General features: G+C 45.0%; 1 protein-coding gene across 2 annotated transcripts in view; it reads left to right on the top strand.

The window, feature by feature from the left end:
- etnppl (ethanolamine-phosphate phospho-lyase) overlaps positions 1-11449 on the top strand; it is a 29894-nt gene extending 18445 nt beyond the window's left edge. Inside the window, exons 7-14 of one of the 2 annotated variants that reach the window (XR_011475013.1) lie at positions 3336-3418; positions 3743-3968; positions 4535-4689; positions 7699-7788; positions 8447-8472; positions 8955-9093; positions 9258-9328; positions 10796-11449. Coding sequence is in view for 1 of the 2 variants with exons in the window: in XM_023982188.2 (XP_023837956.1) it covers positions 3336-3418; positions 3743-3968; positions 4535-4689; positions 7699-7788; positions 8963-9093; positions 9258-9328; positions 10796-10900 (861 nt within the window). In the remaining variant the exon portion in view is untranslated. The remainder of the gene's footprint in view (positions 1-3335; positions 3419-3742; positions 3969-4534; positions 4690-7698; positions 7789-8446; positions 8473-8954; positions 9094-9257; positions 9329-10795) is intronic. The other variant, XM_023982188.2, reaches the window with a different exon arrangement.
- The last annotated feature ends 5460 nt before the right edge of the window (positions 11450-16909 follow it).

Genomic DNA, 16909 nt, shown 5'->3' with positions numbered 1-16909 from the left:
GGTAATGAGTGGAGAACAGGAGGGCTTCTTAAAGAAAAACTAACAGGTCTGTGAGAGCCGGAATTCTTACTGGTTGGTAGGTTTTCAAATACTTATGTCATGTAATGAAATGCAAATTAACTTAAAAATCATACAATGTGATTTTCTGGATTTTTGTTTTAGATTTCGTCTCTCACAGTTGAAGTGTACCTATGATAAAAATTACAGACCTCTACATGCTTTTTAAGTAGGAAAACCTGCAAAATCGGCAGTGTATCAAATACTTGTCTCCCCACTGTATATGATGAACAGAGAGTAGCAGTAGTGTAAAAGAGGGGTTGGCGGGTGGTGGGTGGGACACAATGCAGATAGCCCGGTTAGCCAATGTGCGGGAGCACTGGTTGGTCGGCCCAATTGAGGTAGTATGTACATGAATGTATAGTTAAAGTGACTATGCATATATGATAAACAGAGAGTAGCAGCAGCGTAAAAAGAGGGGTTGGGGGGGAACACAATGCAAATAGTCCAGGTAGCCATTTGATTACCTGTTCAGGAGTCTTATGGCTTGGGGGTAAAAACTATTGAGAAGCCTTTTTGTCCTAGACTTGGCACTCCGGTACCGCTTGTCATGCGGTAGTAAGAGAAGAGTCTATGACTGGGGTCGCTGGGGTCTTTGACAATTTTTAGGGCCTTCCTCTGACACCACCTGGTGTAGAGGTCCTGGATGGCAGGCAGCTTAGCCCAGTGAGTACTGGCGTGTACGCACTACCCTCTGTAGTGGCTTGCGGTCAGAGGCCGAGCAATTGCCGTACCAGGCTGTGATGCAACCAATCAGATGGCTCTTGATGTTGCAGCTGTAGAACCTTTTGAGGATCTCAGGACCCATGCCAAATCTTTTTAGTTTCCTGAGGGGAATAGACTTTGTCGTGCCCTCTTCACGATGTTCTTGGTGTGTTTGGACCATTCTAGTTTGTTGTTGATGTGGACACCAAGGAACTTGAAGTTCTCAACCTGCTCCACTACAGCCCCGTCGATGAGAATGGGCGTGCTCGCGCCTTCTTTTCCTGTAGTCCATAATAATCTCCTTAGTCTTGGTTACGTTGAGGGAGAGGTTGTCTCTGACTCTCCCTATAGGCTGTCCCTCGTTGTCGGTGATCAGCCTACCACTGTTGTGTTGTCTGCAAACTTAATGATGGTGTTGGAGTCATGTGCCATGCAGTCGTGGGTAAACAGGGAGTACAGAGGGGACTGAGCACGCACCCCTGGGGAGCTCCAGTGTTGAGGATCAGCGTGGCAGATGTGTTGCTACCTACCCTCACCACCTGGGGGTGGCCCGTCTGGAAGTCCAGGATCCAGTTGCAGAGGGAGGTGTTTAGTCCCAGGATCCTTAGCTTAGTGATGAGCTTTGAGGGTACTATGGTGTTGAACGCTGAGCTGTAGTCAATGAATAGCATTCTCACATAAGTGTTCCTTTTGTCCAGGTGGAAAGGCATGTGAGGCAGTAGAGATTGCATCATCTGTGGATCTGTTTGGGCGGTATGCAAATTGGAGTGGGTCTAGGGTTTCTGGGATAATGGTGTTGATGTGAGCCATTACCAACCTTTCAAAGCACTTCATGGCTACAGACGTGAGTGCTACAGGTCTGTAGTCATTTAGGCTGGTTATCTTTGTGTTCTTGGGCACAGGGACTATGGTGGTCTGCTTGAAACATGTTGGTATTACAGACTCAATCAGGGACATGTTGAAAATGTCAGTGAAGACACCTGCCAGTTGCTCAGCACATGCACGGAGCACACGTCCTGGTAATCCGTCTGGCCCCGCAGCCTTGTGTATGTTGACCTGTTTAAATGTCTGGTTCAATGAAAATGTTTTTACCTAAATCAGGGATTTACTCATTGTCAGATTCATTTTCAGAGAGAGTCAGCATGGCACGATCATCCTCCAGAAAGTAGTCCATCACAACTTTCTCCCACTGAGCTTTATTGATAGTGCTATTAACTTCAAGGCAGCAATGTTAAGAGCAGTAGCAAAACTTTGTAGGTTTTTCATGATATCTTTAAAACAAATCAGCAATAGACAGGATTATCCACACATACTTAGCAGCTCATGTTATAGACAGAAGCACGTTACATGGCAGACCGATCCGAACATCTCTCAGCATGTCCAGCCCATCCATTATCTCAGCCAATCATGGCTAGCGGGAAGGTTCCTGTATTTTTCCGTGGCTAAACCAACTAGGCTTGTTATTTAACAATTATATTCGTATTTACAGATGGCATACAAGTTTGTTATTAAGGCATATAAAAGTTCACATGTTCCATCAGGCATTTCTGCCAGAAAACATATTTATATGCCTCTCCTGTGAAGTAGTGATGTGAGACATACACCGAGTTTCTTGAAACGGGTCACATTTATCTACAGTAGATGGCATTCTGTCTAGGCTTTAGGTACCTGTACAGAATGTCTGCAAGATGTGGTCTTCAAATCTGGACTGTACTTCAAAGTTCTTCTAATGTTTTGTAGTCCAGTGTTGATTTTCTTTACATAAAATAGCCTAACTATTTACCCATCACACGATGTAGAACATTGGAGGTGCTCAGTTCTGGTGAGCTCCTGCCTAAATCAAGAACTGCCCATACACAAAGGAAGTTGCCTGTTTTTGCCCGTTTTTCCCCCAACACAGGCAATAATAATTGTATCTTCCACCCCTCCTTCTTTTTTCCCTCCCGTCTTTCCTATCTCTTCTCTTGCTGTTTCTCCCACTCTCAGGTCAGGGCCGAGAATGGGCTGCATAGAGGAACTCCACAGATCTGCCTGTCCCCTGGTTACACTGATTTACAGGGGCTCTTGTGGGGCTTCCCAGGGCCAATGACACTGGCTGGCTTAACCCTCTGTTCCAGGAAAAACCTGGGAGATCCACAGCCAAATCCAATGGAAGGTCCCATCTTTACTTTCTGACATCAGTCATTCCCAGTTCAGTAGCAAGATGGAAGTGATGGCAGCCCTAGAAGGCAAAGAGATGGAAATGGATGGATTACAATGCAGTTCTCCCAGAAGACAAAGCCAGCCTAATGGACCTTTTGCTGTATGATGCAGTCTCATCTTATCCCTTTAACCATAACTTTTTCATCTTGTTGCTATTGAGCTTTAAGGCTTAGTGAGATTGTTTTCTTCCTGGCTGGGAGTGGCTAAATGTTAGCCAAAAAGTGAGACTCCACTGTTATGAAAAAGGGGAGAGAGGAATTCACAGGTTCATAGACCTGGGACACTACCTGGGACAAGTCTTTCCCCTATCTGTATGTGTTCACATAAGGGGAGACATGGTGTTGGGTCTGATGTGCTCTTCTCTTGTGCAGGTTGCTGCTTTTATTGCAGAGTCGCTGCAGAGTTGTGGTGGGCAAGTCATCCCCCCTGCAGGCTACTTCCAGAAAGTGGCACAGTATGTACCAAGAGACTGCATTTACTCACTATAAGACCTAATTCACACCTGCTATTTTTGGATTGCGATTGGACCATTGCCACACTGAAATTGGGTGTTATAAGATGCATTGTGATCTGACTGGCAATCTTATAATTTTTTGGTGGGAATTGGCTAACATTTACCATTTTGTTATTTAGGAAAGAGCACAAGAGGCAACTTTTAATTTGATTTATTTTTGTGTTGCAAGTAAATACATTTGTTGTTTTCTAGCTGAAAAATTGCAGCAGTGTGTGTGTGTGCACGAGTACTTCCATACCACTGCACTGTTCCTCTCCCCCACAGACATGTTCACCGGGCTGGTGGCCTATTCATCGCTGACGAGGTGCAGGTGGGATTTGGCCGTGTTGGCACCCACTTCTGGGCCTTCCAGCTACAGGGAGAAGACTTTGTGCCTGACATTGTCACGATGGGCAAACCCATCGGCAACGGGCACCCCATGTCATGTGTGGTCACCACAAGAGAGGTAGCAGAGGCCTTCAAGAACTCTGGCATGGAGTACTTCAACACGGTAAGAGGATTAGCAACCAAGTGGTTACATAAACCGTCAAACGTTAACTTAACTGTTTCCTAATGTTTGTACACTGTATTTACAATTAGTTAGCTTCACACTTTTGCTACCTACCAAACACTCCTTCCTTCATGCTTGGAGGCAAGAAGGAAGGAGTGTTTTGTAGCCAGCAAAAGAGTGAAGCTAACTAATTGTAAATACACTGAGTGTACAAAACATTAGGAACACATTCCTAATATTGAGTTGCCCCCCCCCCCCCATGGCCCTCAGAACAGCCTCAATTCATCGGGGCATGGACACTACAAGGTGTCGAAAGCATTCCACAGGGATGTTGGCCCATGTTGACTCCAATGCTTCCCACAGTTGTGTCAAGTTGGCTGGATGTCCTTTGGGTGGTGGACCATTCTTGATACACACAGGAAACTGTTGGGTGTGAAAAACGAGCAGTGTTGCAGTTCTTGACACTTCGATACCCTGTTCAAAGGCACCTAATTTGGCCAATTCCCAGCAGATTTGTCTTCCAGTTGTACATGACCTGACTGTTTTCTGCAACTTGGATTTCCCAGTTTGGCGGTAACCCTGTGTCCTGTGCCATTGGCCTTGCTGTGCTGGACGTGATTGAGAAAGAGGATCTCCAAGGCAACGCGCTGCGGGTGGGGGGCTACCTGACACGACTGCTGGAGCAGCAGAAGGAGAAGCATCCACTGGTGGGGGATGTCAGGTACACACACACACGCACACACACTGCACCGTCCATAACTGCAGGGCTTTCCAGAGGGTGGTGCGGGCAGCACAACGCATCACCGCACTGCCAGCCCTGGAAATCTTCGGCACCCACTGTCACAGGAAAGCCAAGAAGATCATCAAGAACATCAGCCACCTAAGCCACGGCCTGTTCACCCCTCTATCGTCCAGAAGTCAAGGTCAGTACAGGTGCATCAAAGCTGGGACAGAGAGACTGAAAAACAGCTTCTATCGCAAGGCCATCAGACTGTTAAATAGCCATCACTAGCCGGCTTCCACCCAGTACCTTGCCCTGAACATAGTCACTGTCACTAGTTGGCTACCACCCGGTTACTCATCCCTGGACCTTAGAGGCTGCTGCCCTATGTATTTCAAATCAGGTGCAGACCTTACAGTGAAATGCTTAGTTACAAGCCCCTAACCAGCAATGCAGTTAAAAAAAATACGAATAAGAAATAAAAGTAACAAGTAGTTATAGAGCAGCAGTAAAATAACAATAGCGAGACTATATACAGAGGGTACCGGTACAGAGTTAATGTGCGGGGGCACCGGTTAGTCGAGGTAATTGAGGTAATATGTACATGTAGGTAGAGTTATTAAAGTGACTATGCATAGATAATAACAGAGAGTAGCATCAGCGTACAAGGTGTGGGGAGGGGGGAAATGAAAATAGTCTGGGTAGCCATTCGATTAGATGTTCAGGAGTCTTATGGCTTGGGGATAGAAGCTGATTAGAAGCCTCTTGGACCTAGACTTGGCGCTCCGGTACCGCTTGCCGTGCGGTAGCAGAGAGAACAGTCTATGACTAGGGTGGCTGGCGTCTTTGACAATTTTTAGGGCCTTCCTCTGACACCACCTGGTATAGAGGTCCTGGATGGCGGGAAGCTAACCTCTGTAGTGCCTGGCGGTCGGAGGCCGAGCAGTTGCCATACCAGGCAGTGATGCAACCAGTCAGGATGCTCTCCATGGTGCAGCTGTAGAACCTTTTGAGGATCTGAGGACCCATGCCAAATCTTTTCAGTATCCTGAGGGGGAATAGGTTTGTCGTGCCCTCTTCACGACTGTCTTGGTGTGCTTGGACCATGTTAGTTTGTTGGTGATGTGGACACCAAGGAACTTGAAGCTGTCAACCTGTTCCACTACAGCCCCGTCGACGAGAATGGGGGCATGCTCGGTCCTCCTTTTCCTGTAGTCCACAATCATCTCCTTTGTCTTGATCACATTGAGGGAGAGGTTGTTGTCCTGGCACCACACGGCCAGGTCTCTGACCTCCTCCCTATTGGCTGTCTCGTCGTTGTCGGTGATCAGGCCTACCACTGTGTCATCGGCAAACTTAATGATGGTGTTTGAGTCGTGCCTGGCTGTGCAGTCATGAGTGAACAGGGAGTACAGGAGGGGACTGAGCACGCACCCCTAAGGGGCCCGTGTTGAGGGTCAGCATGGCGGATGTGTTGTTACCTACCCTTACCACCTGGGTGCGGCTCGTCAGGAAGTCCAGGATCCAGTTGCAGAGGGAGGTGTTTAGTCCCAGGGTCCTTAGCTTAGTCCCAATGGTCAGCCTGGTACGGCAACTGCACCGCCCTCAACCGCAAGGCTCTCCAGAGGGTAGTGCGGTCTGCACAACGCATCACCGGGCGGCAAACTACATGCCCTCCATGACACCTACAGCACCCGATGTCACAGGAAGGCCAAAAAGATCATCAAGGACAACAACCACCCGAGCCACTGCCTGTTCATACCGCTATCATCCAGAAGGCGAGGTCAGTACAGGTGCATCAAAGCTGGGACCAAGAGATTGAAAAACAACTTCTGTCTCAAGGCCATCAGACTGCTAAACAGCAATCACTAACTCAGAGAGGCTGCTGCCCACATTGAGACCCAATCACTGGACACTTTAATAAATGGATTTAATAATGGTATCACTAGTCACTTTAAATAATGCAACTTTAATAATGTTTACATATCCTACATTACTCATCTCATATGTATATACTGTATTTCATACCATCTTTTGCATCTTGCCTATGCCGCACCGCCATCGCACATCCATATTTTTATATGTACATATTCTTATTCCATCCCCTTACATTGTGTGTATAAGGTAGTCGTTGTGAATTTGTTAGATTACTTGTTAGATATTACTGCACTGTCGGAACTAGAAGCACAAGCATTTCATCCACTGGCAAGAGATATCAAGTAGGCCTACTCACTTAACTAAGGGGGAGAGAGGCTTATCATCTGAGCCTGATACTGACTCCCTCATATTGCAATAGCTTAGAGCTCTACACATTAACCATTGATCATGTATTTGGGTGTCACAGTTGTGTTTCAGTATTTGCAGATATACAACATGAATAATGTCTTTGGTCAGAAAAAATTAAAAAATTGGGTTTTAAACAATATGGTATTGTAAAGTTTTGGACAAGTAATAGCTGTAAATTTACACTGAATAATTTGACTTAAGTATTACAAAACATTTTGTGCATACTGAATAAACCACTGATCTATATACAAATATACACAATACCAATGCTTTTACCACTAGTAGTGATGGGCACCAATATCAATAATTTGACATGGCAAGGCATATTGTGATATCGATTGATCCGTCCTGTTATCCTTCCCATTATGTAAAAATGCTAACTTGACTGCTACTGCATGCACAAAACCCTTCTTACAGGCTCTCAACTTAGCATGCTGATGTGCAATCAACGGTAGATAGGCTTCCCATTGTATTCAAACTGGTTGAGTAGGTTTTAGGCTCCTTTAGGAAAAGTCCATACTTATATCAGTTGCATTTTTCCAGTTGGTGCCTATCACTCACCACTACAATATGCCAATGTACATATCCAGTGTCAAATTACCCTGAAACCTATAGAGGATTCTTAGAAATACAGCTGGTAACAACACATTCAACATGACAGAGGTTCACGAAAGCTCTGTGTGTGTGTCAGGGGTCAGACTGTGATGATGTAATGTCTGATAGGGGTCGTGGCCTGTTTGTTGGGGCGGAGCTTGTGAGAGATCGGGTGAAACTGACCCCTGCTACAGCGGAAGCCCAGGACATAATTTACAAGTGAGTGACTCATTTAGGCCATTTTTAGACATTTATAAAACTTACTTCGTTTTTATACTGTATTTTAGCATATGGTCAGTTTTTAAAATGAGATTAAACACAGTTTATAAAATGTCTGCACATTTATCAAGCTGTGTAAATCACACATAGAAGCATGTTTTATCAATTAGAATTATGTTAAATCAAATAGCACATTTTCAAATCAAGTATAAGGTTTTTAATTCACAATTAGCCATGGATTTTTGAGGCCCATGTTGGTTTAGGTTTCAAACATCACATGATACCGGTGATGTGTCGTATTGTAATGATCTCAATAAAAAATAAAAAATTGAGCAAGCAATGCAGAAGCACACATGAACTACGCGCAGTTATATGAGCATATTAAGACCAAAAATCGTTGGGCACCTCCTCCTAGTTGTAGTGTTAACACAACGGTTATGTAAACGTTTGGGCATACTCGTCATTGACAGCCATGGTCTCAACCCCAGTGTAATCGTGGCTATAGTTGGCTGTACTATAGTAAACTAAACTATAGTTTAGCACTTGGGGGATGGCCTCAAGTCAAGAAACATATCTTCTCTTGAAAATCTTAATTGTAATTGATCCAGAAGAGACTTGTAGACCCAGAACAGACATTGCAGTATGCTTGTTTCATTAGGACAAATATGGAGTTCCAAACTCTGTGTCACGTTCCTGACCTGTTTTCTGTTAGTTTGTGTATGTGTTAGCTGGTCAGGACATGAGTTTGGGTGGGCAGTCTATGTTTTCTGTTTCTATGTTGGTTTAAGGGTGACCTGATATGGCTCTCAATTAGAGGCAGGTGGTTTTCATTTCCTCTGATTGAGAGCCATATTAAGGTAGGTGTTTTCACACTGTTTGTTTMTGGGTGGTTGTCTTCCGTGTCTGTGTCTGTGCACCACACGGGACTGTTTTCGGTTTGTTCGTTTTTTGTAGTCTGTTCCTGTTCATGCGTTCTTCACGTTATATGTAAGTTCGTGTCCAGGTCTGTCTACATCGTTTATTTGTTTTGTAGTTTATCAAGTGTATTTCGTTTCGTCTTCGTCTTGTTTAATAAATCATTATGTCACATAACCACGCTGCATTTTGGTCGAATCACTACTCCTCCTCTTCGTATGAAGAGAGAGAGGAATTCCGTTACACTCTGTTTCCCCAGACTGAAGGAACAACACATCCTACTAAGTGCAGATGGTCCTCATCGCAATGTCCTCAAGTTCAAACCACCCATGTGCTTCTCTGAGGAGGACGCCGACATGGTCGTGGAAAAGATTGACCAGATTCTCACAGGTACTCTTAATGCCCCTCTGAGTTTGTGAGCTGTTGTCTGGAAAGTAGCAGAAACCACATCCTTCTTTCTCTTGTCCATTATTCAAAATGCTTGTAGTGTCATGTCACTGTGGTACCATGGCAAGAAGTTTTATTATGAGTATTTTTTTTATTTTTTTTAACAGACATTGAGAAGGCGTTGGGGTTACAAATGCCCTCCACAGTACATACAGAGAATGGAAGCCGTAAGAGAAATGTAAGTCTGGCCTAGCTCCTTCCCCTCAATCTCTTAGGCATTCACATATCTAATTTTAGCAGTACCAGTGTGTCGCCACTGATTATGTTAATGTATTCATTTTTTTATGTGAAATTGTTTTGGAACTGAGTTTCCATAGCTAGGGCTGACACTTAGGACTTGAGAAGAACAGAACCAATTAACTCTGCATCATCAATACAGTTGCTCTGTGAGAAGGTGTTAACTGTGGAAGGTGTTAACTCATGTTCACAGTTAGCCATTGTTATTTAAATGCTGGCTGAAATAATAGCACTGGACGAGTTTACCACAGTCAGTTTCACAATTGGGCTAACAGTAACGGGGTGGCAGGTAGGCTAGTGGTTAGAGCGTTGGGTCAGTAACTGAAAGGTTGCTGGCTCAAATCCCCGAGCTGACAAGTTAAAAATCGGTCGTTCTGCCCCTGAAAAAGGCAGTTAACCCACTGCTACCCGGTAGGACGTCATTGTAAATAAGAATTTGTTCTCAACTGACTTGCCTAGTTAAATAAAGGTACAATTTAAAAAACAGAGATAACAGTGGAATACAAATGTGTGGTCACAAGATTTTACAGACTATACCCCTGGAAATATGGTTATCAGTAGCAGTACAATGATAACGCTGTGAAATAGTGGGAATGAGATGAGTTACCTGAGCAGGGGTTTGGCTGTATTTGAGTCAATATTTTATAAGAGAACTTTTGCCCTTTTCATATTTATTTGAATGCAAGCCATCCCTCTTGTAAAACTGGGGCTTCTCACAAAAGTGGTCAGAATTGTCAATGTACTCCAAATCCATTGAGAAATAGTTGCATTTAAGGCAGAAGAGATGACTACAGCATTCCGTGACCTATTCTTGGTAGCGGCCCGGAAATGAGAACACGCTTGCCTGTCTCCTTTAACCTGCCTATAAGCCCTCTGAAGTCATATTTTACTAACATGAATGACTACTGTGTGAGCATTCAGGTGCTTCTCCATCACCACAGGGACCTGGTATTATTATAATATAGTATTATCTTTTCAGATCTGTGGACACAGAAGGTTTGTGGCAGCTTAATTGGGGAGGACGGGCTCGTGGTAATGGCTGGCGTGGAATCAGTGGAACGATATCAAACACATGGTTTCCAGGTGTTTGATGCCATTCCATTTGCTCCGTTCCGGCCATTATTATGAGCCCTTCTCACCTCAGAAGCCTCATGTGGTGGACACTGAAAGGGTGGGTGCTAGGGGAAAGAGCTAAAGGAAATTAAACCAGGAGAGAGAATGATGATACTGAGAATGCAGCAAAATGTTACACATACTGTATGCCTTCAGATTTATCCATATTGTTGCTTGCTGTTTGGGGTTTTAGGCTGGGTTTCTGTACAGCACTTTGAGATATCAGCTGATGTAAGAAAGGCTATATAAATACATTTGATTTGATTTGTTCTCATCATGTTCATTTGATCACAAGGTTCAACCTGAGGAAAACGGATGTCATCATTCAAATGGAATAAGCCATAGCCGTGATACGTCTCAACAGCATGCCTCTCAGCAAAACAAAAGGCTGAGGCCTTAATGGACTTGTGGAGTTTTGCTACTGTCTTATAAGACCTGAATAGTGTGCCCTGCGCACATGTTTCACATGTTTCGATGGATAAAGGAAGCGACTTCATTCTCAAATCTATAATTACTTTTTATAAGCATTTATAATATGTTAGTTACACATTGATGTTATAATCCTAATCTCAGGTACTTTGAAATGTGATTGGAAATTTGGACAGGCATGTATAAGGCCTGCTGTTCCTCTGTATAGAGACAGAATGCAGATGAACTAGAAATCCATATTGACATTTAGGAACAAACTTAATGTGCTAATGTCCAGGATGTCTTTAGAGTCATGCATTGATCCCTCACTGTGACTTCATATTAAATAGTAAATGTCAATGATTACAAATGCTAACTTTTTCAAAGTATCATTATGAAATATAAAGAACATGATAGGAGGCCTACTGAAAACACTATAAAGTAGTATTGGCCATTGTCATGTTATTGCCCACATTTAGAGAGGTTCTTCAATGAAAGCGTTGTTCTACAAAAATGTCAAATAAACAATGCAGACAGGGAACGGAATTGTTGATCTTTGTGTCTAGCTGCCTCTTGTGTACATTGAAAGAAAATGCTGAGGAGCAGAGTTGGCTACACAGAAACCTTGGACAAGACATGGTGCACTGCTATGCTAATTGTGACAAGAACAAGTACCAAAACACTTAGTTAATAGCCCAGGCGTTTATTTGCTTAAATCACGCAACAATACAGGCGCTTATTAGAGACAGGCTTCTATTTTAGCTTTTGCACATTTGTATAGTTAATTGTTTAATACCAGCTTTTCTTGTACTAATATGTTATCATTTGCACACCGTGTCACATTTATTTTGTCTTACTATGCCTGTATAAAATAAAATACAACTTTTCTTTGACAGGATAATCATTGACCTCCGACTGTGCCTTTCCGGCAGTTCGTACTTTCACTACTAGAGGGTGATCTGCCAATTTCTAGTGGTCTGTACTCCCAAAATAGTTTTTGTGCTTGCCAGTTAGCTAGCAGTTCTCAGCGCTAGCAGTGTCTTACAGCCGATAAAAATGGATGATTGCCGTAATATTTGAGTATTTACTGAATTATTTAATGTAACAAATCAAACATTAAACCTCGTAAACAATTCATGGTAACCTTTAGATCCAGTGTTAATCTGAAACAGGTGTTTATTTGCTGAAATGTGTGAGGTTCATCAGGTTCATCAGGTTCCTATTGCCCAATATTGCTAAAGTTTGGTCAATGCAACACTGAAGTGTAGGGGACATTTGTCCTAAAATATTGTTTTTGTCTTTGGTGAACACATTTGCAAGGATAATTATTACATTATATTAATCCAAGATGGCGTAGCAGTCGGACGTGTTTTGTCTTGTCTTGTCCCGTGTAAATAGTAAATAGTAAATAGTCCTCGTATTTTTCGTATACATTTCGTATATATTTTAATTTCACTTTCCATCTAGGAACTGAATATACATTCCTACATTCCGCCTCACCCAATGTGGTACGGACCTGCTATTTTTTATACTTTAGAACCGTAACCCCAATCAGAAGCTAGCCAGATAACTAGCTACTAGCTAGTAGTCAGTTAGCCACTGCTGCGGTCTTCACCCTCACTCGGACACAGCCAGCTTCAGCTCGGGCCAATACCTGCCAGTCTGCAAGCGCGATATCAACCCAGAAGCTATAGGACTGCTTTTCTCTACCACATCACCGGATTCCTGACGCAAGCTCTGGACAATTACACCGTATCATCACAGCTAGCTAGCTGCAACCGAGTGGCTACTACTGGCTAACACCTCTGTCCCGAAGCAAGCACAGTTAGCCTTGAGCTAGCCTCGAGCTAGGCCCATCTGCCGGCTAGCCGAAGAGGTTACCAGCGAATTCTTGGGCTACAATACCTCTTTTGCCAATTGGACTGGACCTTTTTTGCCGACACAGAGCCCTGCCAATCCATCACAACTGGTCTAAATCAGCTACAAGCTAATTTAGCGGTTTATTTGCCGCTGCTAGTAGCTTTTACCTTCTGCACAGACACCAGCCTGTTATTAGCCTGGATATTACTCACCAATTTACCATTTACATTTACATTTAAGTCATTTAGCAGACGCTCTTATCCAGAGCGACTTACAAATTGGTGCATTCACCTTATGATATCCAGTGGAACAACCACTTTACAATAGTGCATCTACTCTTTAAGGGGGGGGGGTTAGAAGGATTACTTTATCCTATCCAGGATATCCTTAAAGAGGTGGGGTTTCAGGTGCTCTCGGAAGGTGGTGATTGACTCCGCTGATACCAGCATCGGAGTCTCTCGACAACAACGCCGGATTCCTGCCGTAATCCCTGAGCCACTACTTCTGATCCTCACAGCTAGCTCGCAGCTAGCGCAGCTAGCGCCACTCTCACGAAGCTAGCACCAGTTAGCAAACACAATTCTACAACTCACAACCTCTCTTTCGCCATCCGGCTTGGATTCTCTGTCGACACGACCACGTCTGAGCAGACCCCCTCGTCTGAGCAGACCACCCCCCGGGCTACTAACTTTAAACGCCGCGTGCTAGCTTAGTGGAGGCCTCCCTGCTCCATCTACGGCTGCCCCTGGACACTATGATCACTTGGCTACATAGCTGATGCATGCTTGACTGTCCATTAATTCACGGTACTCCATTCTGTTTATTTGTGTTTTATCTGTCGGCTCTGTGCTTTAACTCAGGATCTGTGTGTAGTTAATCCGACCCTCTCTGCCTAGTCGTCGCACATTTTTACCTGTTGTTGCTGTGTTAGACTAGCACCCTGTTATTGCTGCTGTTATCTTACCTGTTGTTTTAGCTAGCTCTCCAATCAAGACCTGCAATCACTTTTGCCTTATTGTATGTCTCTCTCAAATATCAATATGCCTTGCATACTGTTGTTCAGGCTAGTTATCATTTTCATTGTTTTGGTTTGCAATGGACCCTGTAGTTCCACTCTCCGTACCTCTGAACCTCCTTTGTCCCACCCCCACACATGCGGTGACCTCACCCATTGAGACCAGCATGTCCAGAGATACAACCTCTCTTATCATCACCCAGTGCCTGGGCTTGCCTCCGCTGTACCCGCGCCCACCAATCCCCTGTCTGCACATTATTCCCAGAATCTATTCTACCACGCCCATAATCTGCTCCTTTTATTCTTTGTCCCAACGCTCTAGGCGACCAGTTTTGATAGCCTTTAGCGACCCTCATCCTACTACTCCTCTGTTCCTCGGGTGATGTGGAGGTAAACCCAGGCCCTGCATGTCCCAGTCACCCTCATTTGTTGACTTCTGTGATCGAAAAAGCCTTGGCCTCATGCATGTCAACATCAGAAGCCTCTCCCTAAGTTTGCCTTACTCACCCGCTTTAGCACACTCTGCCAACCCTGATGTCCTTGCCGTGTCCGAATCCTGGCTTAGGAAGGCCACCAAAATTCTGGGATTTCCATACCCAACTTAACACTTTCCGTCAAGATAGAACTGCCAAAGGGGAGGAGTTGCAATCTACTGCAGAGATAGCCTGCAAAGTTCTGTCATACTTTCCAGTCTATGCCCAAACAGTTCGAACTTCTAATTTTAAAAATTAATCTCTCCAGAAATAAGTCTCTCACTGTTGCCGCTGCTACCGACCCCCTCAGCTCCAGCTGTGCCTGGACACCATCTGTGAATTGATCGCTCCCCATCTAGCTTCAGAGTTTGTTCTGTTAGGTGACTAAACTGGGATATGCTTAACACCCCGGCAGTCCTACAATCCAAGCTTGATGCCCTCAATCTCACACAAATCATCAAGGAACCCACCGGTACAACCCTAAATCCGTAAACATGGGCACCCTAATAGACATTATCCTGACAACCTGCCCTCCAAATACACCTCTGCTGTCTTCAATCAAGATCTCAGCGATCACTGCCTCATTGCCTGTATCCGCACGGTCCGCGGTCAAACGACCACCCCTCATACTGTCAAACGCTCCCTAAAACACTTCTGCGAGCAGGCCTTTCTAATCGACCTGGCCCGGGTACCCTGGAAGGATATTGACCTCATCCCGTCAGTTGAGGATGCCTGGTCATTCTTTAAAAGTTACTTCCTCAATATTAGACAAGCATGCTCCGTTCAAAAAATGCAGAACCAAGAACAGATATAGCCCTTGGTTCACTCCAGACCTGACTGCCCTCGACCAGCACAAAAACATCCTGTGGCGAACTGCAATAGCATCGAAGAGCCCCCGCGATAGCAACTGTTCAGGGAAGTCAGGAACCAATACACGCAGTCAGTCAGGAAAGCAAAGGCCAGCTTTTTCAAGCAGAAATTTGCATCCTGTAGCTCTAACTCCAAAAGTTCTGGGATACTGTAAAGTCCATGGAGAACAAGAGCACCTCCTCCCAGCTGCCCATGCACTGAGGCTAGGTAACTCGGTCACCACCGATAAATCCGTGATAATCGAAGACTTCAACAAGCATTTCAATGGTGGCCATGCCTTCCTCCTGGCGACTCCAACCTTGGCCAACAGCCCCGCCCCCCCCCGCTGCTACTCGCCCAAGCCTCCCCAGCTTCTCCTTTACCAAATCCAGATAGCAGATGTTCTGAAAGAGTGGAAAACCTGGACCCATACAAATCAGCTGGGCTTGACAATCTGGACCCTATTTCTGAAACTGTCCGCCGCCATTGTCGCACCCCCTATTACCAGCCTGTTCAACCTCTCCTTCGTATCATCTGAGATCCCCAAGGATTGGAAAGCTGCCGCGGTCATCCCCCTCTTCAAAGGGGAACACCCTGGACCCAAACTGTTACAGACCTATATCCATCCTGCCCTGCCTATCTAAGGTCTTGAAAGCCAAGTCAACAAACAGATCACTGACCATCTCGAATCCCACCGTACCTTCTCCGCTGTGCAATCCGGTTTCCGAGCCGGTCACGGGTGCACCTCAGCACGCTCAAGGTACTAAACGATATCATAACCGCCATCGAATAAAGACATTACTGTGCAGCCGTCTTCATCGACCTGGCCAAGGCTTTCGACTCTGTCAATCACCATATTCTTATCGGCGACTCAGTAGCCTCGGTTTTTCTAATGACTGCCTTGCCTGGTTCACCAACTACTTTGCAGACAGAGTTCAGTGTGTCAAATCGGAGGGCATGTTGTCCGGTCCTCTGGCAGTCTCTATGGGGTACACAGGGTTCAATTCTCGGCCGACTCTTTTCTCTGTATACATCAATGATGTTGCTCTTGCTGCGGGCGATTCCCTGATCCACGCAGACGACACCATTCTATATACTTCCGGCCCTTCCTTGGACACTGTGCTATCTAACCTCCAAACGAGCTTCAATGCCATACACACTCCTTCCGTGGCCTCCAACTGCTCTTAAACGCTAGTAAACCAAATGCATGCTTTTCAACCGTTCGCTGCCTGCACCCGGACGCCCGACTAGCATCACACCCTGGACGTTCCGACCTAGAATATGTGGACATCTATAAGTACCTAGGTGTCTGGCTAGACTGCAAACTCTCCTTCCAGACTCATATCAAACATCTCCAATCCAAAATCAAATCAAGAATGGGCTTTCTATTCCGCAACAAAGCCTCCTTCACTCACGCCGCCAAACTTACCCTAGTAAAACTGACTATCCTACCGATCCTCGACTCGGCGATGTCATCTACAAATAGCTTCCAATACTCTACTCAGCAAAACTGGATGCAGTTTATCACAGTGCCATTCGTTTGTTACTAAAGCACCTTATACGACCCACCACTGGACCCTGTATGCCCTAGTCGGCTGGCCCTCGCTACATGTTCGTCGTCAGACCACTGCTCCAGGTCATCTAAAGGCTATGCTAGGTAAAGTGCCGCCTTATCTCAGTTCACTGGTCACGATGGCTACACCACCCGCAGCACGCGCTCCAGCAGGTGTATCTCACTGATCATCCCTAAAGCCAAAACCTCATTTGGACGCTCCCTTCCAGTTCTCTTGCTGCCCGACTGGAA

Source organism: Salvelinus sp. IW2-2015, linkage group LG37 (assembly GCF_002910315.2).
Source record: "Salvelinus sp. IW2-2015 linkage group LG37, ASM291031v2, whole genome shotgun sequence".
In the NCBI taxonomy this organism is placed as follows: Eukaryota; Metazoa; Chordata; class Actinopteri; order Salmoniformes; family Salmonidae; genus Salvelinus; species Salvelinus sp. IW2-2015.
The sequence above is the reverse complement of the archived record's forward strand: the minus strand, read 5'-3'. Positions and strand labels throughout refer to the sequence as shown.